The 25,602-nt window shown below is 40.0% G+C and overlaps 1 protein-coding gene and 1 long non-coding RNA gene across 9 annotated transcripts in view; one reads left to right on the plus strand and one right to left on the minus strand.

Annotated features, from left to right (window-relative positions):
• Positions 1–4,414: 4,414 nt before the first annotated feature.
• LOC140911444 (uncharacterized) lies at positions 4,415–22,844 on the plus strand. The gene is made up of 3 exons (XR_012158964.2): positions 4,415–4,624; positions 17,513–17,625; positions 20,013–22,844. It is a non-coding gene; the product is annotated as an uncharacterized LOC140911444 (long non-coding RNA).
• The window catches only part of ARB2A (ARB2 cotranscriptional regulator A), a 364,451-nt gene continuing 349,930 nt past the window's right edge, over positions 11,082–25,602 (minus strand). For 7 of the 8 annotated variants that reach the window (XM_073344483.1, XM_073344479.1, XM_073344478.1 and 4 more), the window contains one exon: positions 21,130–24,305. In XM_073344483.1, coding sequence (XP_073200584.1) covers positions 24,163–24,305 — 143 coding nt within the window. In that variant the 3' untranslated portion in view covers positions 21,130–24,162. Of the gene's footprint in view, positions 11,275–21,129; positions 24,306–25,602 lie in introns of those variants that run through there. The other variant, XM_073344477.2, reaches the window with a different exon arrangement.

The raw sequence follows: 25,602 nt of genomic DNA on the forward strand, positions 1-25,602 counted from the left end.
AGAAGGGCCAGGGTCCCTTCATAAGTTTCTGATGACTTGTTCTTCCGTATCATGTACCGTTTTAAAGCCAGCTCGAGTTAAATTTCTCCTCGGTGTTATCTTGTTTAGACTTAGACTCATTCTTTGACTCCGTTGCATCCCCCTCTTAGAGAACTTCATAGCTTTGATGGTGTCCCTGGTTGTGTTAAATACAGTGGGGTTTGCTCTACTGGCTGCAAAAAAGTAGGCCACTGGCTACTTCTTCACTAAGAAGGTGTTTGGTTTTCCCGCTACAGTAACAGGATGTGCTCATTAAAAGTTTGTCAGCGGCAAAGTACTTCAGAAACCCAGCAATAGTGTAACGTATATACTTATGTTAATGCAGGGGTTTAGAGAGCCCTGATAGCAACATACACAAAGGGCTATATACCTTTGGCGTCGCACTAACTAGCTGGTCTCCTCCCACTCCCCAATTAAGCCTTTTATGTCCAATCAAATAAATATTTGGAAATTTTTCCAAATGGTAGGTCGAACCACTGCTGATGCAAGGATTTCGTGGTAGACTGTCACGGAATGACGTCTGACGCTTCGGGGAGCTTTAATAAATAGTGCAAGTGTGATGGTTTGGTCGGTGTTGTTCTTGTTGTCTTAAATACGTGCAGTGAGGAATTGTATCTGATCCTTTTTTCTGTGTATATTTCAATACATAGCCACACGACTCTGGGGAGCACATTTGCCTGTGTTGCTCAGACAACTTGTGAGTCGAGTTTTGGCAGTTCTGAGTCAATCTCCTTAACCTGAAGAGAAGAAAGCGATTTGAAACATTCACAGGATAGACAAGGATGGCCTCAAGTTCCCTTCAGTCCCTCAGAATGAGGTGGAATTTAAAAAGCCTTGTAAGTGGCACATTTTACTGCACACTTAACGGGGCGAATTTAATAATGAGTTGCAGAGGCAGGGTCTCCTATATGTAAAACGCTCTTTTAGTACGAAATAAATAGTGGCTATTATAGAAAGCGCTTTACGAATGCCTATGGCTTGAGGTCATTTTAAGTTACATTAAAAGGTAAAAGTACTAAAGGAAAAGTAAATTCAACTTTGGTTAATGCGAAGGAAACTCTGTTTGGCTCCAAACATTTTAGCAGCTGCATAGGGCTTAACCCAAAGTATCTTCCTTTAAAAAAATTACCTGTGACATATGAGTCAGACGTTCCCTTTTCAACAAACACGCTCACTGAGCGACTGAGAACTTTAGCTTATTTGAAGTAGAGTTAAACTGTTGTAGACACAAGCTTCACTTATAAATCAAAAAGGGGAAGTTTCCCCAAGGAACTGCTAGACTAGTGCGAGAGCACATTATCCGCCTTGTGGAACAGCCTATTGGAAGAGAGAGAGCGAGAGCGAGCGAGATTTTTTACACCACCAATAATCAAGCGAAGAGACATTCAGAAACAAGGTCCCCTCCTGATATGTACACGGTCATTACAGATACTGGCGAGGTACTTCCTCGGTTTCATGGGACATTCTGACTATTCACGAGGCTAGTTTGTGGTGTTTTACACTCCTGAACCTGAAGCTTACTTGATCTGCGCTTTATTTGGAGCAGTGGCAAATCTCTTCTTCAATCGCACTGTTCTTCCTGTTGCTTTACATCGGTTTTATTCTTAGTTTAGAAACAGAATGAGCTCCCAACAATACTGAAAACAATCAGATGTGATCCTTTTCTAATGAGCATGGCTGCCATTGGCTTTGATGTGGTTTTACATCACGTGGGTCAGAGCGAACGAAAATTAGTATTTTCCAGTGGTTCAACGATTGCTTTTCTTAAACATTTTCCTCTTCGCCAGCACGTTGCTCTGTCACCTTGAAAACCTACCGGGTTTCCCAACATCTACGACGTGATGATCACTCCAGAGAGAAGACGGGGTTTTGGTTTTGTTTTTAAAGGGGGTAGGGGGAATATGGGCACACAAGTGGAAACTAATCAAACTCTTGTTAAAGGCCTCGCACGGGATCCATGGCGTCACCAGGTCTTTTACTTAGGAAGCCAAAGAGTTTTATTCCTAAATGAGTTAAAGAGCCATTTACCTCTGTCGTGTCCTATTCATCAAGTCACAAGTCGAGATTCCCTAACATGAAACTATTTGTTTGCTTACACAACCAGCTGGGCGCAATTTCACGTCTGAGATATCTAGCTGAAAGCGCCGCTCATTTATTATCCTTACTTGTCAGCGAAACCATTTCCCAACTTTGGTGGGTTTTCTCCTTTTTCATTGAAGGACCTGGACTTAAATACTCCCCTAAATATTTCAGTCTCCCCCTCCGGTCACAGAGAGCATTCAGCGCAAAACAGCTGGAGAATAAGGCGGAAACTGCAGAGATCACGAAGGCTACAGTTGGCCAAGGTGCCTTCGATATTATAGCTATTTCTCCTAACTCTCTCTGGGTGCCTGCTTGACGACTGGGTCAAAACCACTGAACTTCCTGCTGGGTGTTTTCTCATCGTTCCTCTGGTGCAAGGTGCAACCACCTGTAAAACAAGTTAAAGCAGGGCTAGGGTGGGGAAACATTATTCTATTTCCCTGTCAGTTACAAGTACACTATATTGCTGGGAGCTGCTGTAAGGTTTCACGGTGTAAAATCTATGACCGTGGGTGATTGCGCCCAGTTTATTGCTTCTGACCTGGCTACAGTGGTCACTAAAATAGAAATACTTGCATAATTGGAGAAGGAAGTGCACTTCATAGCGGGGGAAGGGGGGATGGTATTTTTCCCCACCCTCACGTGGTTTCCATTAGCAAAACAAAGGCGCAACATGAAATATACCAAATCGCTTTATACACATAATTGCTAGTAAATACAACAATTAACAAAGAGGAGAACTGGAAACAGTATCTTCTTCTCCACCCCAATTTTGAAAAATAAGGATAATGTGAGTAGTGTTTCAAAGCATTGCGGGCTGGGTGACAAGAGAAGCGCTGTTAGTAATCTCAGTGATGGCTGTATAATAGTATATATACATCTCCTTGTCTGCAGAGCCCTCCGTCAAGCTTAAAGCAATGGATCAAATCCAAACCTACAGGGTATAAAATATCCCCAGTTGTAAAAAAGGAAGGGAGGGGTCTTCTTTAAGGGAGGCCAGACCGGTTGCTGTAAGCTATCCTATTGTTGTTGATTTAGGAAGACATTTGCTGTATATAACGTTTAAGGCCGATAATATCATTGCTCGGCCAGATAAATAAAGCATTGGCCAAACCATGGGGTCAGCTATCGATCCCTGTGCTTCGTGAGAAGAGGGAGACAGTGTGTGTGTGAGAGAGAGAGACTGCGTGTGTGTAAGACAGAGACACAGAGATTCAGTGTGTGTAGGAGCTGAGGCTGTATGAGTCTGAGAGAGGGGGGTGCGTGTCTGTGTGTGAGAAGCAGACAGGGATATTCTATGAGAGTGTATTTCAGATAACACTGTGTGGGTGGATGAGAGAAAGCGCGAGAGAGACTGTGTGTGTGTGTGTGAGAGAGAGAGAGAGAGAGAGAGAGTTTGCAGCCCGCTCTGCAAAAGCTTATTAGCATTCCCTGCCTGCCCATGGACCTGCACTGACAACTAACAGAGATATCCAGCTCACCACTAGGCCTCCTCTCCTTTTGTCTTCAGATCTCTCGCAGAAACAGATTTAGACGTGGGCTCTGTACCTTCCATTCGGTTCATTGGGATGCAGCGTGTAAAAAACAAGGGACCTGTTTTTTCCCTGAGCTGTACAAACTTCTTTCCATGCCACATAATGAACGTGCGATGTGTGTGCATGTTTGGCATCTGCACCACTTGTGGGAAGCGTCTTTAAAGCGTTCGCCTACTTTTCCTTAGTGACATGTAGCAAGGAGCCTTGCTGTGGTTTACACATATGTATACGTTCTTACTGCTGTTACTTAAGATCAAATAAGGGCTGATATTTTTTGCTGCGGGATAAAACATACTGATTGTTTTAAAAAAAGCAGAAGCGATACACCAGTGTTTACTTTTTGTCATTTTTTGTCCTGGTTATTTTTCGATTAAAATATTTCGTGAAACAATGCTACGCAAATAGCCAGGGAGAGGGAGTTCTGACTTAAAGCCAAAACCCAGAAGGATTTTTAAACTTCCAGATCTGGGCTAAAAAAATCCATTTGTAACCACGTTCTCGGGGATAAAGTGTGCATTCAATTTACTGCAAACTAGATGCTACTCCCTGAACTTATAAATAAAACCAGTCAGCTACTTTTACAGCGAGCGTACAAATTAGCCCATGTTGACAGATGTTTGTCACTTAGTAACTTCTTTCCAAGTTTTTTTCCCCCTCTAAGCCTTCTTTCGGGCTTGCTTTGTTGTTTTAAAATATGCATGTCTCTCAGGAATGCCAGTCACGAGTCCAAACTTTGTGTCCAACCTCCCACATGAAATGATCCTTTTATAGGGAACCCGATATGTCTCAATCTGCACTTCACTCAAAGCCTCTGGATATGGGGCACTGGTCCCTGCTCAAAAATAACTGCGCAGATACGCGTTTCCACCTAAAAAAATCCCCACGAACGACTCCCAGGGAAGAAATATAGCTCCCATAATTAAAGAAGGCAGCGGTCAGAGGGGAATGCAGCCTGAAAGGAAAAAAAAGTAAGAGTTTTACTTCTTTTCTGATTGCACTTGGGGTGTCATTAACAGCAGGTTTATCAGCATAAGGCACTCGTAGCAAAGTGTTGCGTGTACACGGGAAAGAAAGATTGAGCAAACGAAGACCAGAGGAGAAGGCAGAAGAAAGATTAAGGAACGCAGTCCAACTTCGCGAAAGAGTAAGTGACCTCTGCACAATAAGGGAGACGGGAGTGGCTTTGAATCTACAGCCAAAGTTTTCTTGCAGGAAAGAACAATGGCATGAAAATGAAAAAGTATGTTAGGGGAGTGATCACTAACTGGGAAGGTGAATCTGACTCCAGGGAAACTCCTGCCAGTGCAGAAGGAGTTAGAGAGGGGAAGGGGAGACAAGTTGCAGGACTGAAGAAACGTCACGCAGGAGACCTCTGCTCCTGTTGGCAGAAAGATGTCGTATGGATGTAGATGGGGCAGTTTCACTCTCAGGGGTTTGTTTATTTGTGTGTGGTTGTGTGCTCCCTTCTTGATTAGTGTCTTTGGTTGAACCGAACAAGGCACAGAGCTGGAGGGACAGCCGGAAACTGGGGAAGCGCCCCCAAAAGACCTTACAGAAATCAGGCTAAAAAGGGGAAATCTCCGCTCGAGAGTTTACTTCTGGCTTTAAAAAAGCAAAACTTCGCGAGTGATGAAAAACAGATGAACTCTTCCCTCTGTAACATTTACTTTCCTGCACTGATGTGAAGTGACGTCAGCAATTGCCTACCCTATCCTCTTCCGAGAGAAGTGGGCGAGAGAGAAAGAGAGAGATCTTACCTCTCTATTTTTCCCCCTCCTCTCTTTCTTTCTCTTTTGGAACAAACTTCCATAAGGAGTATGCAAAACACCCTTGAAAAGCTCCTGATTGATAGGACACCTTTCCCTCCTTTCCACTAGATCTACATATTCTAACATATGGAAAGCTTGCAGGCCCTGTGCACTTATAGAAGCTGATAATGCATTAGTTTTCAGCAATATTTACAGCACCACTTTTAATACACACCAGATGGTTTGCGACTGTGCTACCACAGCCTGCTAGCTCCTAGATTTTACTCAGCAGCATTTTGTTACAATTACACTCCATGCTGAGACCAATTTTATTGGTGACCTATTTTTCATATTTGCAGCATTTTATGTTAAAAACCTCCTCCCTGGCCCCTTTGCACAGGGCAACACTCAGGAAGGAACAGTCTGTCACTGCTGCGTTTAGGTGCAGAGAGCTTTGGTTAAATTTAATAACTAGATGTTCCTATGTGTGTGTATATATATATATATATATACACGTGTGCATATGTAAATACATAAGTATAATTATTCATTATATTTGGTCACTAACACTATATTTGTTAAACCTCAATTGACTGTATTTGCCTTCCTGATAGTAAACATTACAGAACTATAAATATTGCATATGATTAATTATTATGCCTCTGCACTATGCCTGGCTTATCCCATGCACTCAAGTCCTCATGTCACGCACTACAAACAAGAACGTATCTCAAAGGTATTTTGGAAACGAGAGAAAGCGAACCTTGCAGTCAATAGGAATTCTCAAACTTAAACACTTGGAGGAGAAAACTGCATAACACATTCCCATGAGCTAAACCATGTGCTAAAGCACTGCTTGCCTAGATAACATCCCAAGGCATTTTAAATAGTGCCCAGTCAACGTTATCATGTTGTGTGAAAGCTTCAATGAGAATCACGTTTTAGCTTGGAGGAATTTTGTAACCTTATTTTAAACAAAGTAAATAATTTCTAGTATACCACAGAGAACCTGTTTTGCATAGAGCAATATAAATAGCCCATTTACTCCATTGCAGGTGTGTTCTTCCTACACAAATGCTTTTCTCACTTTTATGGGAACCCTTTAATTTTTTTTCCTCTCCTGGTAAAAATCACAGATGTTTATTTTATTGATATAACCTATACCTTGGTTATGCAAAGAATAATATGCCTCAACTAACAGTCATTTAGCAAATAATAGAGGCGTTCTGGATGCTTTCCAATGTTACACATGTACTTGGTCATAAAATGATAGGTGAAAAAATTAACATCTGCTTTCCTAAAATAAAGTGTGCCAAGGAGCTTTTTATGAACGCTTTCCTCATTTTAAAAAGAAATATGTAGAGATAAACTGGCATCCATATGTATAGCATATTTATAATGGTTTTAGGATTTAAAGGTAGCTATTCATTGCATAAGCCATTTAGAACTGACGTTTTAAAAGCTACTTAACCTCAGACATCCTTGAATCTTAAAGAAGGATTCCAAACGATATTATTTAAAGAGGAATTTGCTGTAATTTAATTGCATATCAAGGCGGAACTATGCACAAGCCTTGTATCTTACGCTGTGTTTAATAGCATTCTCACTTACATTTTATTTACCTAGCCTATTCCCTTCACGACAGGCGACTGGAAAGTTTAGTTGAAGTTGTTTCTTTTTTTAAAAAAATCCACTATTAGGAAATGAGGCAAACCTTGGAATTATTTCATTAAGCTTTGGCCTTTGGGGGGAAGAGGGTGGGAGCTATAATCATTAGTGACTTTTTATTATTTCTACAATAAGTGGCTAGATTCTTTGCTGAATAAGCTGCTTGAATGTTTTGCAGATGTTCCACTTAGACCAAAACTGACCCCCTATTTCCTCCTAAATAAGTCTCTTAAACTCTCCCATCAGTGCATTTACTCCAGTGGTGGAGGGGGGGGAGGGAGCTCCCTAGGTTTGTAAGGAATAAAATATGAACTGTGTACATCTATAAAATACACTCACACCTGTACGTACATAGATATGTATACACACGCACGCACACACATATATATGAACACATATACACCTTCACATGTGTACCATATAAGAGAGCCTTCAGTGTCAGTTGCTTTCTCAAGGTATTTGGCCCTATTGTATGTTACACAACCTTTGTTACATTTCCATTGCTCCTCCCAAACTCCAAACTTTAGCCTCTCCCCCTATCCCCCAGCTGCAGGTGTTGGGCCTTAGCCAGCCTTAATATTAAGTGGAGCTTAACAGAAAAATGCCATGGCTAGATAGGCACTACAGTCGATAAAACAATCTCTTCTAGCTAGAAACTCAAACGCTCTAGGGAGGACACTTTTCAGAGTACAGAGGACACTGCCAGCTGTTTGCTGGAGCTTTTGTGGCCTACCATTGCTCTGGTTAGAGAAGGGTCTCCTCGTCTGGCTAAAGAAGGCAAATCGCTAATCTTTGCTGTTCATTGAAAACCGGTTGGATGGAACTATGTGGGGGGGAATAAGGGGTGGGCTCTGTGTGTGTGTGTGCCGGAGAGAGGACGGGAGGCTGCCTTGTGGGTGTAGAGGAGAGAGGTTAAAGAAATGGCCCCTTTCTGAGTGACAGGGCCCTTTTTCAAAGGCCAAACAGAAAATTGCTCCTAATACGAATAGGAGGATTTTCAAGGTTCCAGATTTCCCCTTGATTTTTATTTGTATTTTACTATGAGTCTGGGCATGTTGCTAAATAGAAAAGTGTGTGGCTGCTTCAAAAGGAAAAAAGGATCCTCCATTCACTTTAAAAAAATATCCTGCCTGGATTGGTAAAATCATTAAAATATGTTAAGTGACATGAAGTTTGGATTTATGTGGATGCACCGGACAGAAAGTGGACAAAGCCAGCAGGGGTAGTCACGCTTTAAGACAGGGGGTCTTTATTTAAAGAGGGTGTATTTATGGGGAAAGAAAGGGAATATCTTAAAAGCTCTCACTATACCACTGATAACAAAACCTGTCACATCTTCACTTCTTACTAGAAAAGAGATAGTGTCCTCATTTGAACATCTCTAAAGTGATTATTAGACGCCTCTGTGAGAAATCAGTTTGGGGGAGTAAGCCCAGAGCACAAAAAAAGATTTGCTACCACTGCATGCATCTCTAATTTCCCCTCATAAATACTTTCATAATATCCCTAAAATCGCGCTTGCCAGAAAGGACCGTTCGTTAGGAAGAATAACGCCCGCTTTAAAATAAAAGATTTTTACTTAAAAATAAATAAATCCGGACCACAGCTTTTTTTTATTATTATTTTGCCTTCTTTTTTTCTCCCCCCTGATAAGATGTGAGAACTTTTTTTGGGGGGGGGAGGGGAGAGTGTGCAATGAAGGACACAAAGACAGTATATCAGTGAAAAGAAGAAAGTGGCCCTTTAATGAGAACTAAAGAAAACCAAAAAGTAGATGAAGTGTACCGTAAAAGCTGCTTCAAAGTACATCCTAATTCCCCTGAGTTCAGCCATCACATAGATTTGGTAATTGGGAGTTTACTGCGCAGAGGTAAGGCAGCATGGTATGGATGACTCTATATTTTTCCATTCAATAATTATAGATACGTTTCCAGATAGTCTTTGCAAAGAGCCATCAGATATTAGAGACCTTCTCTTCACGTGAACTGAAGGCAGATCCTGTCACCATAGAAAGCTACCTGCATGTTCACAGTTTTTGATGATTTTGTTCCTCTTTATAATTATGCTCATGGCGCCAGATGTATTTTTAACAGCTCTGCGTATGCAATAACTTAATCAAATATATGCTGATGCCTTTAATGGTATTTGCTTCCATGCCTGGGTTTCATTTTGTATTTATTTTCTGACCTTAGCGTTTCTCTGTTACCAAAAGTCCCCACAAGTAACAGAGCAATAAATCCAAACAAAAATAAGACAGATTTCCTCATCGATGTGTAATAAAGTTAAAAGACATTGTTTTGTCAGACAAGCGCTAAGTAGAAAATAAATCTTTGGGTCTGGGGAAACAAAACGGAATGCTGTTGGCATGTGTGTAAATTTACTTTTAAAAGCAATAAATCAATGTTAAATTAAACAGCTGGGTACCCTATCGTGGAGAAGGTTTCATGTTTAAGAAAACCTGGACGGTGAAATGTGCTATTTAAGAAGACACCCAGGAAGTGAAACCTTTATTTCAGTTCAGCCTCTAGTTTCTCTGCGTATGGGTTGCATCTGAACTTCAGGGGCTTCTGTGAACTTGAGTGAGTGAGACGAGAGACAGAGATTTGCACCCAATGGCTAACGTCAGATCTTCTCTCTCCCCCCCCCACCCCCCCACATGTTACACATCGTCCAAGAGGCATTGTATATTCTTCTTTCATTTAGTGCGTTCGGGCTAAATATTGTAGCCTGTCGAAATAGTTTAATACTAGTCTTATCTAAATGCTAATTTCATCATTTCTGCAATCATGACACTGATACATGCCACGCACATTAGCTAGACATAGACATGGCTGCGCTTTAAAATGAAAACCTATTTTCAGAGCAGCTAGAAGCGACTGAGAAGGAAGCTCTGATCACGCTTTCAACATCAGCTGAAATATTTCGGTGCTTATTTTCCTAAATCCGAGGGCACTGTATTTGTTTAAATATGCTTTGCTGTTAAAAAGAAACTAGGACAACATAAAATAACATTTTAGAACTCCGATAGGGACACAAGACGAATCAATAAGTTATTAAAAAGCCAAAACAATACTCGCAATATTGGGGACCAGTAAATGACATGGCTCTGCGGCTAGCATATGTCTATGTGATTGAACAGTTTGAAGATAAGAAATAAAATTTTAAAAGGACTTGACAATAAAGATATTTTAATACACGGGTATATTTGTGTTAACTATTTTCTTTCAAATACACAGAAGATGATTCAGATGGGGAATTTACAATGGCTCTTCTTTATTACGAAAGCTCCAATGTACTTTCAGACTGGTTACAATTTACACAAATCATTGGTGTCTTTGTTTAATTTTGCAAAAATAAGGTAAACGCGGCTTAGAAGCATCCCCCACCCACCCCACCCCGCCAGAAGTTCTTAAAAGTTTCCAAAATAAAACGTAACCTTAGGAAGATAGGAACTAAGACAGCGATTTAATATCCGCTGCCTTTGTTTTCATGTCTTGGATAAATACAGTGTAAAGTTTTTATCAAAAACATTTTAATCCAAATGTCACCAAAGACATTGGTGCTATCTCATACAGTATTGAAAACGTGGTATTTTGGTCTTACTTTCAGTGCACCGTCTGGGATGGGAGGGTGGTTCAGAACTACGGTATAAATTCGCGATTGCTTCTCACGATAATGGGCCAGGAAGATTTTTGCATCAGTATTTTCCCTTAAAGATACTAGTTGGAGATAATGAAGACTGAAGGTTAATAACTGTCAGCCAGGTGCACTATACCTCAATATAGAAATACCTCTATGCTGGGAAGAGTTCAAATATCAATTAATTAGAAAAGACTGAGAAATAGCTTGTTCTAAGAAATAGAAGAACAAGTGAAGGACACAGAGTTTTGTCCTTAAGAAACAGAGAGGAGACACAGAGCCTCTCAGATCTGTGTATGGATTGTCTGCTGGTGATGTATTGCCTAGGGAAGAGTGCTCAGTCCAGGTAAAACTGGGGAGAAGGGAGTGTAAGTTTCCATCTCTCTCTCACTCACACACACACACTCTCCCTCTCTACTCAAGTTGCCTCTTCTGCACTTTGATTCTAAATTTGTTGGCTAGATGGCGCTCTGTGTCTCAAGACCTTCCAGTTCAGACTTAAAGCTGCCTTTTAGCATCGTCCCGGATTTTCTGTCTTCACTTGAGAAATACGCAGACAATACCTAAGAGTAATAACAACAATAATCATTTAGAAACCATTCCAAGAATTGTAATGACGGATCTGAAAAAATAAACCCAGGATTAAAAACATGGCACCAGAGAGGGAAATTTGAGAGGTCTCATTTATGCCAACTCGTGCTTTAAAACACCTAATGAAATACCTTCGTAGCAGTTAACAAAAATGTATCTAATGTGTATTTGAATAGTGAAATAAATCAGCAGCTGGAGACTTATTGTTGCACTGCATTATAAATACGTTCATTAGGTCTAGTTTCAATATAAATAGAAACACGTCCTACTAAATTAGCTTTCTTGTCACTGTTATTAATTGATCAAAACAATTATGATATCTTTAAAGTGGAAATGCCATAAAATCAAATATAAGCTTTTGATATTTGTAGGGCTGAGATGCCTTTGAACAAACTTATCACACGTTTCAATACCTAACGTAAAGATAAATAACGTTAAATGTATAAGGAATTATGGTCCATGTTCTAAATGTATTCAGCTTCTTGTTAGAGTAAAAAAAAAGTAATGATATTTGTTGATTTTTTTAAACTAGTACTTTTTGGGGGGAAATGCCCTTCTCCTTAGGGGCGATATGTAAACGCTACTTTTAACAGCTCAGAGTGAAAACTATTTTTAATTAAAATAGACTGTAGGTTGCGCTTTTTAAAATCAAGATGGCAGCTTGAAAGCATTGACCATAAAGACGAATGAGTTTGGCTGGCCTCACTGGAAAAAGCTTTGTAAATTATTGTTGTTTTTATCATTTGGTTTCTCTGCTATGCGATCACTGCAAAGCCTTTCTCTAGGTGTTAGGCTGTAACTAGGAGGCGCTGAAAACCTAAGGCGGAAAATTTACAACTTGATCAGCTACAAGCCACACACCAAAAATCTGCTACTGTTGCACACATATGTTACGGATTAAGTTAAGCAAATGGCTCTAGTTTTGCCAGCTTGAAAGCTGATCATAAAAACGTACATGCTGAAGAGTTTGGCTTTTGTTGTAGTTCTAATTCTTCAAAAGTTAACCAATCCCCCTCTATCTTTTTGGAAAACTTCATGTAGCTGAGAAGATTGCCTGGCTTAACTCCACTTCGGCTGTACTTCTGTACGATTTTAGCTTTGAATTTAACAGAAATTAAAAGTGGTTAGTGATTCATTTCGGTGAACAAGTATTTAGGCGGTGGCTAATATCTAGAGCCTAGTGTTTATAAGTGGGAAAGTATTTTAGACAGTCCCCTTCCAATAATAGGGAGTCTTAGGACCAGCAACGCTGCTGCTTGTGAAGAAAATTACTTTTGGCTATTCCCTTTTATGATGTAGTGCATACCCACCACTCAAGAAGTCCACGTCCTCTGCTTTTAAAGTGTTAGGATTAAATAAACATATTGGGGGTTTCCCCTCCACAGTATGAAATATGAAGGACAATATTATTCACTCCTCTTATTAGCTCAAGAAAGACTAAAATTATGGATGATCCTTAATGAGGATGCTGACTTTCTATCAGGTATTCTGACAGTTGACCACCTATTCTAACCCTCATTGCCATTTAAAGTCAAAGATCCTATAAGTGATGGATTGTTTGGCGGGCTTTAAATCTCTCCGAAGGAAATTACACTGTAATATATTACAGATATACACACTCGTACACACATACGTTATGGGCCAGTTTTGAACACGGCAAGCAAGATCAGAATCTGGCCCCATATTTAGAACTATTATATAGAACTTATTTTTCTTGACAATCAAGAGAAACTACATTATACGATAGGAATAAAATGACAACCACGGAGTTTTACTCAGGAATATTACCTGAGAACTTCATTACTTTCCTTACAAACACATAGTGGACACTTTGGAAATGAATGAGCGATTATTGATTTTCAAGAAACTAAATAAAGTATATATATATATATACATATATGTGGGGGGGGGGGAGAGGGAGAGAGAGAGAGAGAGAGAGAGAGAGTCTGTTCAGTGTAATGTACACACACGCTTTTCTTTCATTAAATAGTCAGTATACATTTGACGTTGACAAATGGCCAAAAGACAAGAAAAGTCATTTAAAACGACTTTGAAGAGATACAGGAAGGGAAAAAAATGAAAAGGATTTCATAAACGTGTACCAGGGATAAGAAATAGAATTGCAGAGGGAAAACTTAGCTGAAGAGAAAAAGAAAATATGTTATTGTTACTGAAAACGGTCAGCGTGCTGGACATATAGACATTCACTTATATATTAGATACATAGTTTCAAAATAGCCTTTTCTATACAGTAGAATTGTGTGTAATAACCCTGTTGGCTTCTGATTAAAATTTAGTTCTAAAACTAACTCCCAAGGTCAGGTAGAGAGAAATAATGAAAAGGTCCGCTGACCTGCTATGCTAAACATAGGGAACTTTCTAGCTTACGTGGATAAAATATGTAACATCCCCCTCAGTGTTCGCATGTTATAAGATTGCATGTAAAATATTTTGGAGAAAAATAATCTTAAACAAGTTCAGGCAAATGACCAAATCTTCACCGCGAAAGTTTAAAAACACAACGAAACCCGCTTGTACCCCTTTTCTTGCCACATTTGCAAAGGAAAATACAGCTCAGTTAATGTTTTTTCTCGCACTAAATAATGTAAGAGGGCATTAAATAATCAGTTTCCTTCACCCCACAAAGGTAATAGATCAATATTAGATGTGGCCAAGTATTTATCTTTTGAATGTCTTTGACTAAGAGGCTGCCTGGCTGATAAAGTCGTTTTCGAAACCCCCCCTCTCCCCCCGCCCCCGCCTTTTGTAGGAGGTAATGTGATACGCCCTGAAATCTTCTGTAGTTATAAGTATTCAACAGGTTTCTTCACTACCACGCAAACTTCTCCCCACTCATGCCAGTTCGGATTTCCATTTTCTCCACAGTAGGAAATAAAACGATTTCTTAAGGGCTCGAGCGTTGTTTTTAAACAGTTAATTACGTGAAAGTTTAGTAGCTTTTTCATTTTTTTTTAATGAAGGCAACGATACCACATAAGGAGGATTCAGAAACCTAAACCAGCGATGGTCTCGTTAGATATAGAACTAAATCACCCTAAATGGAAAGTAGAAGAACAAATCGGAAGCGATCCAACTCCAGGGAAAACAGTGAGAACACGGATTCACTGTAGCAATCACTTTAAGCATAACAAATATATGAGCAGGAAAATAGATTGTTTTAAAGGGGTATGCAACAAAGAACTTTAACAATAAAAGTCCCGTCAAACTGCTGAAACTCTCTGATAGATGGCCCCAATTCCATTTCAGATCAGGAAAGAGAACGCTTTTTAAAAATGCTCTGTTGGCTATCTATCTATCTATCTATCTATATTTGGTCTGTGGACGCCCTAAATCAATTATTTCCTCCTACTTTTGTAGATTCATTTTTAAACGGATGTAACGTTAGTTTGAACAGTAAATGTAACAAATAATCCTGCAAATCGTTACTAACTAGTCTCCGATCCTCACGATTTATATACGACCTTAGAATGATGACAGAGGCAAGTGCAGGAATCTATACTAAGCAGAAGCTGGGTGAAACATATTAATAAGCAACGTGGATCTTGCTGCATTAACTAGCTAACACGTGAATAGCTTGATTTACAAGCTGGAAGGTCCGGTATTTTGCTAAAATGACAGTGTAATGATGAAATATACAGAGGGCGTCTCTTCCTTTGCACACATCCTGAACAACAAAATAAAACGGAAATGATGACAAAGTCACAACGATCCTAGCAGGAAGAACTTGTTTAACGGGAGAAGAAGCGAGGCTAAACCAAATACTTTACTGTCACTTTTCTGTGTGCTGTCAAGTAAGTTACTGTCAGGCTCTATAACTAGGTTGGACTCTGGCTCGGGAGCCTAGTCTCCAGGGGCTGTAATTAACAAGCTGTCTGGAAGCACCAGAGCTCATCAAGCTGCTCTGGCCAAGAGCGAAGCCCCTTTCCAATAGGCCAGGTGCACCCTGACTCCCGAGCGGAGGTGCAGCTGTGGAAAAGTTTTGCACCTTGGATATTTCTTGAGCGAGAAATCCAGAGGAAAGAGATGGGAAGCGATATAAAAAGGGCAGTTAAGAAGAGACTCACCTTAAAGGGAAAAGAGGAATAGGGGGACTTGGGAGGGAGATCGGTAGAAGTTAATCCAGGAAAAGTTACAAGGCGAAGACGAAAACCTAACTGGGGAATTCAGACACAGCAACTCAGGAAAGCGCAGAATGAATCTTCTAAGAGGGGAGAACAAGGTGACCTCGCAGCTGGGACAGTATACAGGTCCCGGGGATCTTACAAAGTGAAATGGGACATATCGTAGCTCAGCAACTAACTTTCCCAAAGTGATCGGTGTCTTTCGGACGCAGGCAGCAGCCTCCGAGGGAAATGGGGTTTGGCTGAACTAGATGAAGGAGTGATAGAAAGTTGTGGCTGAAAGTGAACTCGGAACTAGGCGCTGTCCGTGGTGCTAAGGCGAGAGACAGAACAGCCTCACGTGTCACTTCACTTCGTTTTGCCATGGCTTCGGACCGAGTTCTGGACAAGTTAGGGGCACAGGGACGACAGAAAAGCAGTTAGTTTTTCATCCATGTGAAATCATTTTTTGCTATAAATTCACAGTTTAAACGCCATCCTTCGGTAGTTCTACTCTCCCCCCCTATTCCCTTATAAGCCTGGACTTTAGTCATACTTTGGAGGTGATAATTTATAATGTTATACTTTAAAACATAGCTTTCCACTTTCACACGAGGAAGTCTTTCGAGGCAGATAAAGGGAAGCTGGGCAGATGTTCTTCAGGTTCAGACAACTTGACAAAGCGTTTGAGCAAATGCAGAAGCATTTTTCAGTTTCTGTGTGACATAACAATGTGCATGTACAGGCCAGGTAGAATCCAGAGTGACGTTTAACAAAGATAAAAGGTAGAAAAACCAATCCATTTTACAAAGTCATTTGCTATAAACATTTTTCAAATTTGCTCTTACACTGATTGTTACATGATGATCCTTGGGACAAAATCAGGCTTAACATTTGCAAACTACCTGAAAACGCACAAACAAGGTTATAAAGAATTAATTTTGCTCTTGATTATTCTCATCCCGTTTGCACTTCCTCTTACAGAAGTTAATTGTTACTTTGAGACATAGAACAACTGGCAGGTACTAAATTATGGAGAAACGTGAACAGTATTGTAAGAGCGAACACTACCAAATAACTGGAACCCTCGGGTTTTTTTTCCAGCAGCAAGTAAAAATTAAATTAACAATGTTTTGGCAGGAAGTGGGAGGGAGGGGAGTGATTTCAAATTCAAACAGCATTTTAAGTGTATTTAAGGAAAAAACGAAGTGCGAAATAATCAAAAGATCAGTCTTTAGCTAAGAAACTAACTTTTCATTGGGAACTAGAGCCCAAGTTACTATTGTAAGAAAGGGGACAAGAATCAGAAACAACTGGCACAATGAGCAGCCACTGGCAGCATCTGACGTGATGTTTGTTACCAACCACTAGATCAATATTTGCAAGATCCCTATAGTTTTAATGGTTTTGCTCTCGAAAGTATGTACAAGCAACACCTGGGCATGCGAGTTCTTATTTAGCTGTTCCAGGAACTCATATCAAAGTACTTTGCTAAGGGGAAAAAACAAGATTTTATCATGTAGTAAGCTGAGCTTATCAAGAGGTGGTGTGAAACTGTCCGGGGTGGGGGAAGCTATTTATCTAATTGTTGTGTCAAGGATTCCAGCTTTAAAGAAATAGTTTGAAGGCAAAAGTATAGAGATACTAGTTTGCCAGACAGTAGGGGATTAGGTGGGGCTTGAGTAAAGAGAAGTGAAATGACGAAAGAAGAAAACCCAGGCCTTGCCTCCAAAGGGTCATTCCTCGCCTGTGCAGAATTCAGTGGAAAATAACTGACTTTTGTCTCAGTCGGGATAAAACGTTCTGGGCGCTTGTCGCCTGGAAATAGTTAGATTTACCTGACCTTAATAGACGCATATAGGTCAGCTTAAAAAAAATCAGTTAACTGTTTAATTTTAATTGCAAACATTTGCTGTCGGGTTATCGATCTGATCAATTTCCCTATAAAGTTTTGAAAAAAGGATCCAAGATGCAGACACATAATGCAGAAATCTACTCAGGAATCAGTGTGATCACTTTGCTTCTCCTTTGTCCTCCTCATTTGATGTTTGGCTATATTCATATTCCTTTTATTTTATTTGTGTTACAGAACCCCCTTGAAGTCTTTTTGCCAAGACAAGTATCAGACATGCCTAAGAATGAAACAATTCTTGGTGGGGGCAGAAAAGGAAGTCATTTTTTTTCCAGTAAGAAAAAAAAAAGGTGAGAAATATCGTTGTCTTCTGTGTCCATTAAAAACAGGCATTTAAAAATCACTGCTAGTTAAAATTCCTTTCAGCTATAGACGTAACTAACCAAGTTTTAAGGGTGCAAAACTTTGGCAGAGACCATATTCCTCGAGATAAGCACGGTCATTCATTTGAAGTAACGTGGCATTCTTTATCACAGAGCCTTTCCTCTTCAGATTCAACACTGTACAACTTTCCAGTCTATTTATTTTGCATGCTGCTGGCTGAGTCGTCTGTACCTGGTAAATGGTAAGAAAATTAGTACCACATGTTACCTGAAATGAACCGTTTCACAAAGTTCCTTTAAGAAGTGCGTTTTTCGTGGCAAAAGGGCTAAGAGACCGCAAACACAATTTATGAAACCCAAATTAAATTCCCCAGAAGCAGGACCACAGCATATAGTCAAAATTATCATGACCTTATAAACAAAAGTAACATTAACAGTGCTTTAAAAAAGGCTACAGAGTGCTACCACTTGCAGGTTACCTACAGCTCTGAGCCCCAGAACTTTGAACATATAGATTTAAAAAATGAAATAAAACCTTACAAGGTAGGTTTTTTTCCCTCATGGCAGGGGGGCGTTTTTCTTTTACAGTTTTACTGTTGGTTTGTGGGTCTCACTAAATACATTCTTCTTCATAAAATGCACTTTTATCAAGTTGAAAATTCATAGTGTGTCATAACTGGAGCATGCGATTATTGTGCAATTGATGGACCAGAACAAATCCTGTTGCACAGAAAATCAATTTTGTTCATATTTATGTCGAATTGTGTGCGTGTTATACAGAGAGAGCGAGAGCGCTTCAAATAAGGAATAAAACTTCAAACCCTCCCTTAACTATGTGTTAGATGGGGTGGGAGGTCGATGGTCCAAATCATATTTACCTTTTTTGTCGTTGTTGCTGTAAATCTGAGTTACAGTATTTAGAATAGCGAAGGTTCCAAGTGCAATAAAGCTACTTGTCTAAATCTACTTTGAAGTAATGCTGGTGGGTCTAAAATCCAGATCTTCGTGTTAATCTCTAGTTCTTGCCATCAAACAGAACTCAGTTACAAAGAGCTTGGAAAGAGTTTTGCATCTATTCAAGGGGCACAAAATCTTTAATTTTCTGAGGAGTAAAAACTCCCCAAGAAACTTCATATAGCTTCTTAGGTTTTGCTTAGCATACGTGATAAAACATTGATTGTCGCAGTTTGGTGACCCATGAAATTTGGGGGTTAGTTTTCTCTTCAGACCAGAGCATATAATTATGCAAATAAAGAGCTGTCACTGATCTAGTGAAATACTCACAAACACATGCAATCCAAAATGGGACAGAAAAGTGAAAATTTGTGGTCTTATGATGGATGGTACAGTGACAAATGACATCTCCTACCAAGTTTCTCGAGAAGTTCATTTTTCTCACTGTATCGAATATGTCAACATAATGCACGTTAGAGAGAGAGAGAGAGAGAGAGAGAGATATTCTTGGAAGGCTATTTTTATTTGGACTGACTTTAATGTAGAGTACGGTGCAATATTTTCTTAGATATGACACTTTTCATTTGTACTTTTGAATGAAATTCTTATAGGGAAAAACAATTAGTGTTGTATGTACGTGAGAGAAAAGATATGTGCTTATTTTCCATTAAAAAACCCCGCCTTCCTTTGATTAAGACCGAAAAAGTCAAATCCAACTTATTTCCTATAATCAATGTGTTGAAAATTATAAATTCAGCTGAAGATTTATTCCCAGACGGGCTATGTTTGAAGGGCTAAACAAATGGGAAGTTTTTCTAACCCCAACTGTTTACTAAACAGTGTGAACTATATTTTAACATTAAAAAATGTACTTTTTGGCACAACGTTTAAGGGCTTATTTTCCCACCCCGTCATTTTAAACCTTTCAAACTTGCGGGAGGAGATGAGGGGGAGGAGGATGGGGCAGGGTTCAGCCTTGTGATTCAGTTACAATGTGTACTCAGTTGTGACAAACTAACGAGACCCCTTCAAATCCAATCCTCCTCTTACATCTTTTTTGCCATTTGGGTCTCCCAGTCCCAAAGTTACCATTCCACAGTCTGTTGCATAATTTCAGATGTCATGGAGCTTCCCAGTGATGAAATCTGAGAAGGCTCATGTCAGACCGCTGACTGCTAAAGACATCACTACATGAAAGATCAGTGGTGTGAAACTTTAAAAACATCGATCCAAATGAATCAATTAAATCAACATTCATCCCTCCTAAGTATGGTTTAAGACTATCATTGTTACCTTTTTACACTACACAGATTTGGAGATAAACGCTGGAATGCTTTGATGGTTTCATCTATTCTAGAATCACTGTTAATCGACTTTGTGTTATTTTCCCCTTTCAACAGCTTATGCTCAGAGTGAACATTCTTCACATTTAGGACACTCGATGTTGCTTCCAGTCTAACCCAGGATGAGAAAGCTGCTGCTTTAGCAAGGAGGGGGCTGAGGCTTTGTTAAGTGTTGCTTAAAACTTTTTCCCAGGCTCAAACTGATTTTTATTTTATTTTATTGCATTGAGATAAATGGACTATCAGTTAAAAGGAAGAGAAAGAATTCAAGAGGCTCCCAAGTTAGTCGCTCTGGTACAAGCAAGGGGAAAAAAAATCCACATTCAAATGGAGAGAAAGACCCTCCTGGATTTTGGATCTGATACACATTTTGGTGGTAAAACAGGTCCCGCCTACTTTCCTCCTCTTTTTCAAAGATAAGAAACTTTAACTAGATACGGCTGGGTACCGACAACTTAAATTACTGCAAAGTGCAAGCGTGTGGTAAAATGTTGATAAACCATCGAAGTCACTGTAATAACCATGCATCATTCACTTCAGTCTCTCCATTTGGGGTCTGGAAGCAAACGCGGGCTAAATGTGTTTGTTTCCTAATAAACAAGCAGAAATAGGAAGAACCCAACTCGTGGTCTTTCCCTTTTAACTACGGAAGCAGGAAGGCACTTCCGCTCTCCAATGATCTCAGTTGACTCCAGTCTCTGTGTAGTTTTGGTACACTAATATCATCACTTTGTTTGTCTCTGATGACTAGTCTCTTCATTCCAAATGTCCTTTACGGTAAGGAGAGAACCAAACAAAGCAAGAAGTGAAGGAGATTTTCTTTCCCCACTTTTTGGAAGAGGGAGTTGCTCTTTTGAATATTATTGGTAAATTACATTTTTATATCAGAACAACCGAACATCCATTTTCAATTCCAAAACATCTCGGAGAGGATTTTCTTATGCTTAATCATCTGAAACATATAAGTGTAGGCAATGTGAAGTCAACAAAGACTAAAGGGCTGTCATGATAAGTTGATGTTAGGCTATTACCATTTCAACAGAGTCAGACCACCACCAGCCAGATTGAAACTATTGATATGTTATTGCGCCATTCAGTGTCGGTTCATGTTTTTATTAACATCTCCAAGCTGCTTTGAAGAAAAAATGTTTATGAGGAGACAACTGCACATTAGAAGAGAAAAGCTTTTTATTATTATTTTTAAAGTGTAAACAGAAATATACAATTCATAAGAACTCCCTGCAGTTCTTTACATAAGCAAAAACGCAAGTCAATTAGGGCACGAGAAAGACACTTTTAAAAGGGTATTTATTACAGTAGAATTTTTTTGCACTGAATTTCCATTAAAATAAAAAAATAGATTAATTTTGTGATATTTGGCACCTTGGAAACCCCCCTCATGCATTCCCAGTGGTAAGAGTTTGACGGTTGCAGGATTTGTTTGAGAGCTTTTTTTCCACTCCCCCGCCCCCTTGGTCTTTGCATTTAAGGACAGAACTACACATATGAAATGTAAATCAAAGAGTTCAAACCTTATTCACATGATACACTGATCAGAGAGGAAACAAACCAGGGACGAGTACAAACGGCGTAAATGGGTGACAGGCCAGCCCCAGGCAGGTGGCCAGCACCGACAGCATGAAGTTACTTGGGGAGAAATGAGGTGAACCATATTCTTACGCCTATACAGCAAACCCATAATCAACAGGTTAAATTGAGAAATACGATTACACTGGAAGCTGCCCAGCGGCAAACGTGGATTTTCCTTTGCCTCTGTTTGGGGAATCTCCACAGCTTGCAAAACCCCTCGCATCTTGCTTGCGAAAGTCTAACTCAGGAAACACAGCGACGACCTCCATGTGTAAGGGACATTTACAAAAGGGAGAGGAGCTATAATGGAGAGAAGACTGCAGATTATAGCAGGCAATTTTACCGTGATTTCCCCTGGTTAGAAGCGGAGTAATGTGCGAACTGCAAAACACCACGGGTTAGCTAAATAACAGCAATGCCTGGTGTACATACATGGAGTATTTCAGCTGGCTAATTGTGACCCTCCAACACTGAGCACTGCACACGCTTTATGAAACCAAAGAAAAGAAGTTAGCAAATAAAATGGAAAGATCCGGAAGAATCTCTCCTTACACTGAGGTGACATGATTCGGTTACTGGTACGTTTACTCCAGACAAAATACATTGAAATCCACATTAAACACTTTAAAACACCTTATTAACAACAATAGCCCCCTACCCTCACCCCTTCCGTACTGAATTCCTCCTTCAACGCCGAAACGGGAAAAATCACACTAAAAAGGGGTCAATATCACAAACCCATGTGGTGGCTGCCGACGATTTGACTGGTTTGAAGTAACACAGCAGTTGGATGAAATACCGTTTTGATTTTTGCTGTCTTTGCCTCTGCTCTAACAACAACAGAGGCGATGCAGACATGACCACTGAAGAAAAGATCACTTTAATTTAGCTTCATCAAACCTATAAGAACTAATTAGTGTACTTGTATGCCAGACACGGTATCAGGCACATATTGTTGCTTATCAGACATTAGCAGTTAAAAGTTGCTGACATCAGCTACTATTACTAAAAACACTTCCCTCCGAGGTCTGCAATTTCAATGATTTTCTGAGCCTTTAAATTCTGTGAAACTGTCTGTGTATTTCACCAGGTGTGTAAGGCAGGGACATTATTTCTGCAAACACTTTGAAAGAAATTAGGCCTACGTTGAATCAAAAATTGAATAAATACAGGATGGTGAGGCATTACAGTTATTAAAAATTCCGAATATGAAAATGTAAGCTTCTTTGAATTAAAAAATCAGCAAAATCAGTCATTCATGACTTTTTATTTATTTATGCTATCATAATTCACAGTGTGGTCCAGACGGTTGCTGAATTGGTAAAGTATAAAGCAATTGGCATTGTAAGGTAGAGCTTTCAAAAGCAAGTGGAGCTCGACAAATAATGCCAAAGAAGGAAAAAATCTTTATACAAAGAGACTTTCCCACAAATTTGGACCCAAGTTTTTGGACCCCTTATCTGCAGAAAGTGTGAAGAGTTGATCCCATTTGGTCCCAGAGAAGAAAAGACTACTGATTGTAAATATTCATTTTTTTTACTATTCAAAATTATGTCCCTCTTTAAAAAGAGTAATTTATATTTTGCTTTGTCTCAAAATAGACATTCTATTAGAATAAAAAATAAAGGTATCAACCAAGTTCTAAAAGTAAATTTTAAATACAGGTATTTAATCTATGTTACAATTTTCACTAAAACACGTATTACAGCCCGTGCTTTAAAATTATTCAGAGATACAAACTCTCTGTAAAAATGGGAATCCTAAAATCACGAAGCAAAAGATTTCAGCATAAATAGCATCGGTTCATTTTGGTTTAAATTTAGTCCTTTCCTTCTGAAATGTACAGATTTATTAGAAACCTTATTTTAAATTCAGAAACGGTCCTCCATAGAAATACCTATTCATTAATTTATTATTTCTTAGGAGCTATTTTTATGCACAGCCTCTCCTCTGGTCTCAAAAGCTACAGGGAACAATTCATATTTAGAAATCCAAATACTACGCCATCGTCTTTGTGCTATTTTAAAAATTTTAAATTGGGTCATTATGGCTTAACTAACCGCCCTAAAAAGCACAAACAAAAATACTCCATTGTTAGAAAGATGTCTGAGCATTTTAAAGGCTGAAGAAGAGTAGGGAGGAGGAAGAGGGGAGAGAAATCTACCTGAATACATTATTTAAAAGCAATTCTGTTAAAAATGAATAAACCCCAAAGTTTGCTCCTGTCCTAGAAAGCAAGCAAGAAAGAAAAGTGAACCCTGGAAGGAAGCAGCAAAAATCCTGTAGGCGATAGGACCACGAAGAAGCTGTTAAACTCTGGCATCAGCTCGGTGCAGGGCTATGTCAGGGCAATTAGAGCTGCACCATGCTGCACTGTGCAGTACTGCTGTCAGCCTTAATCTGCGCACTGATGGGCAGCACGAAATCCAAGCTACAGCCCACAGGAAGCACAACCAGTGAACCCATATTGCTTTGACAGTTGCACTCATCTAGAAATAATGCAAAACGCTATTTAGATGTATACATCACGACCCTGTGCTCTAGAAAGAAAACAATCTAATGAGGGGCTGGGAGACTGCTTGCAGAAAACAAGCAGCAAGGAGATGTTTTTCTCCGCTTAAAGCTCTTCATATTTGATTCTGTTGGAGCGTCGTGTTGGGGCTAGTTTGACTGAACTGTTCTTTGCCTCGGATGCTTCACTGAAGAATTTGAAAACCGACGGAAAACTCTTCCAGGAAGTTAGCTCATGACGCTCGGTCCCTGCAAAATACAAAAAAAACAAAATAATAATCATCACCCTTTGGTTTGCTTTGGGGTCGTTTTGTTGCTGCAAGTTCAACCATTCCATTGTTCATCATAAGACACGACACAAAATAAACGGCGAGTGCTGTCTGCTGGTCCCTCTCCAAAGCTCCCTGTTTCAGTCTTACGAGAGGGACTTGAACACATTACCTGTCTGATCACATCACTCACAGGTGTATTCTCGTGTCGAGTAGTGCGCAGGGTTTTACTTACACGCCTTGACTACACGCTAGGAAAAGAGCAGAGCGATGCACTAAAAACAAGACCGAAAAGGGCGTGTGCTTATCACCCCCCCCCCCAAACTCTGGCAAGCGAAGCCTTGCGAAGGACCGTCCCAGACTGGAGTCCCTAAAGGACATTTAAAGTCCTTTCGTTCCACAGCGCGCTACGGACCAGTCACGCGTTTTGCCGAGCACCCTCAACAAGCGAGTAAGTTCACAAGGTAAGACACACATTATGACCTCCTGGTTTGCCCCAGATCACGCTTGCTGTGACTCCTGTTTACAGGGGAGCCTCTCCTTACAATACATTCTCAGGCACTCCAGACAAAAGGGGGAGAACTATGGAGTCCATCGGGAGCTACCAGCGATCACTTCATGTCATTCCAGCTCCGGAAGAGCCCTGGGTAAAAAAAGCAGAAGCCCACCGCTAAACTGGCACTTGCATTTCCAAGGTCAGTTTCATGACAGGGGCCGAGTGTCTGGCCCAACTTGAAGGCAACGCAATTGAGTTTTTAGGACACGAGTAACCGCTTCGGTAACTGAATCCCGGTTCCCCTTTGGCATTGATTTAAAGAGAGGCAGTCAGACTAGATGGCTTTCAACAACAAATAACGATCACGGTAACCAGCCCTGTTACCAGGAAGCCCCGGCAGAAAAGGGAACCTTTTCTGCGGTTCCTTCCCCCAGCGCAAAAATGCATTTGTGTAAGCTGTATTATGCGCATGTGGTTTACTGTCTTACCCGTGGGCCCTTAACTGCACGGCACATTTGTTTTTATAAATACAAACAAACGATAATATTAACAACCCCCCACCCTCTCATACAGACAAGGAGCCAAGTGCTCTGAAGGAGTCGGGATCTCTTCCTAGATAACCCAATTATGCAGAGATGCTGCCTGGAAGTCTCGGGATCCTGGGCCTCCGTTTGATACTTTAACATTGTTAATGATAATTCTTTAGTCTGTAATAGTAGGTCATTGCTATGGTTACTCTACAATGGTGCAACACTTCGCTTTCCCCTTCAGCTATTCGCTG

Source organism: Lepidochelys kempii, chromosome 5, assembly GCF_965140285.1.
Source record: "Lepidochelys kempii isolate rLepKem1 chromosome 5, rLepKem1.hap1, whole genome shotgun sequence".
In the NCBI taxonomy this organism is placed as follows: Eukaryota; Metazoa; Chordata; order Testudines; family Cheloniidae; genus Lepidochelys; species Lepidochelys kempii.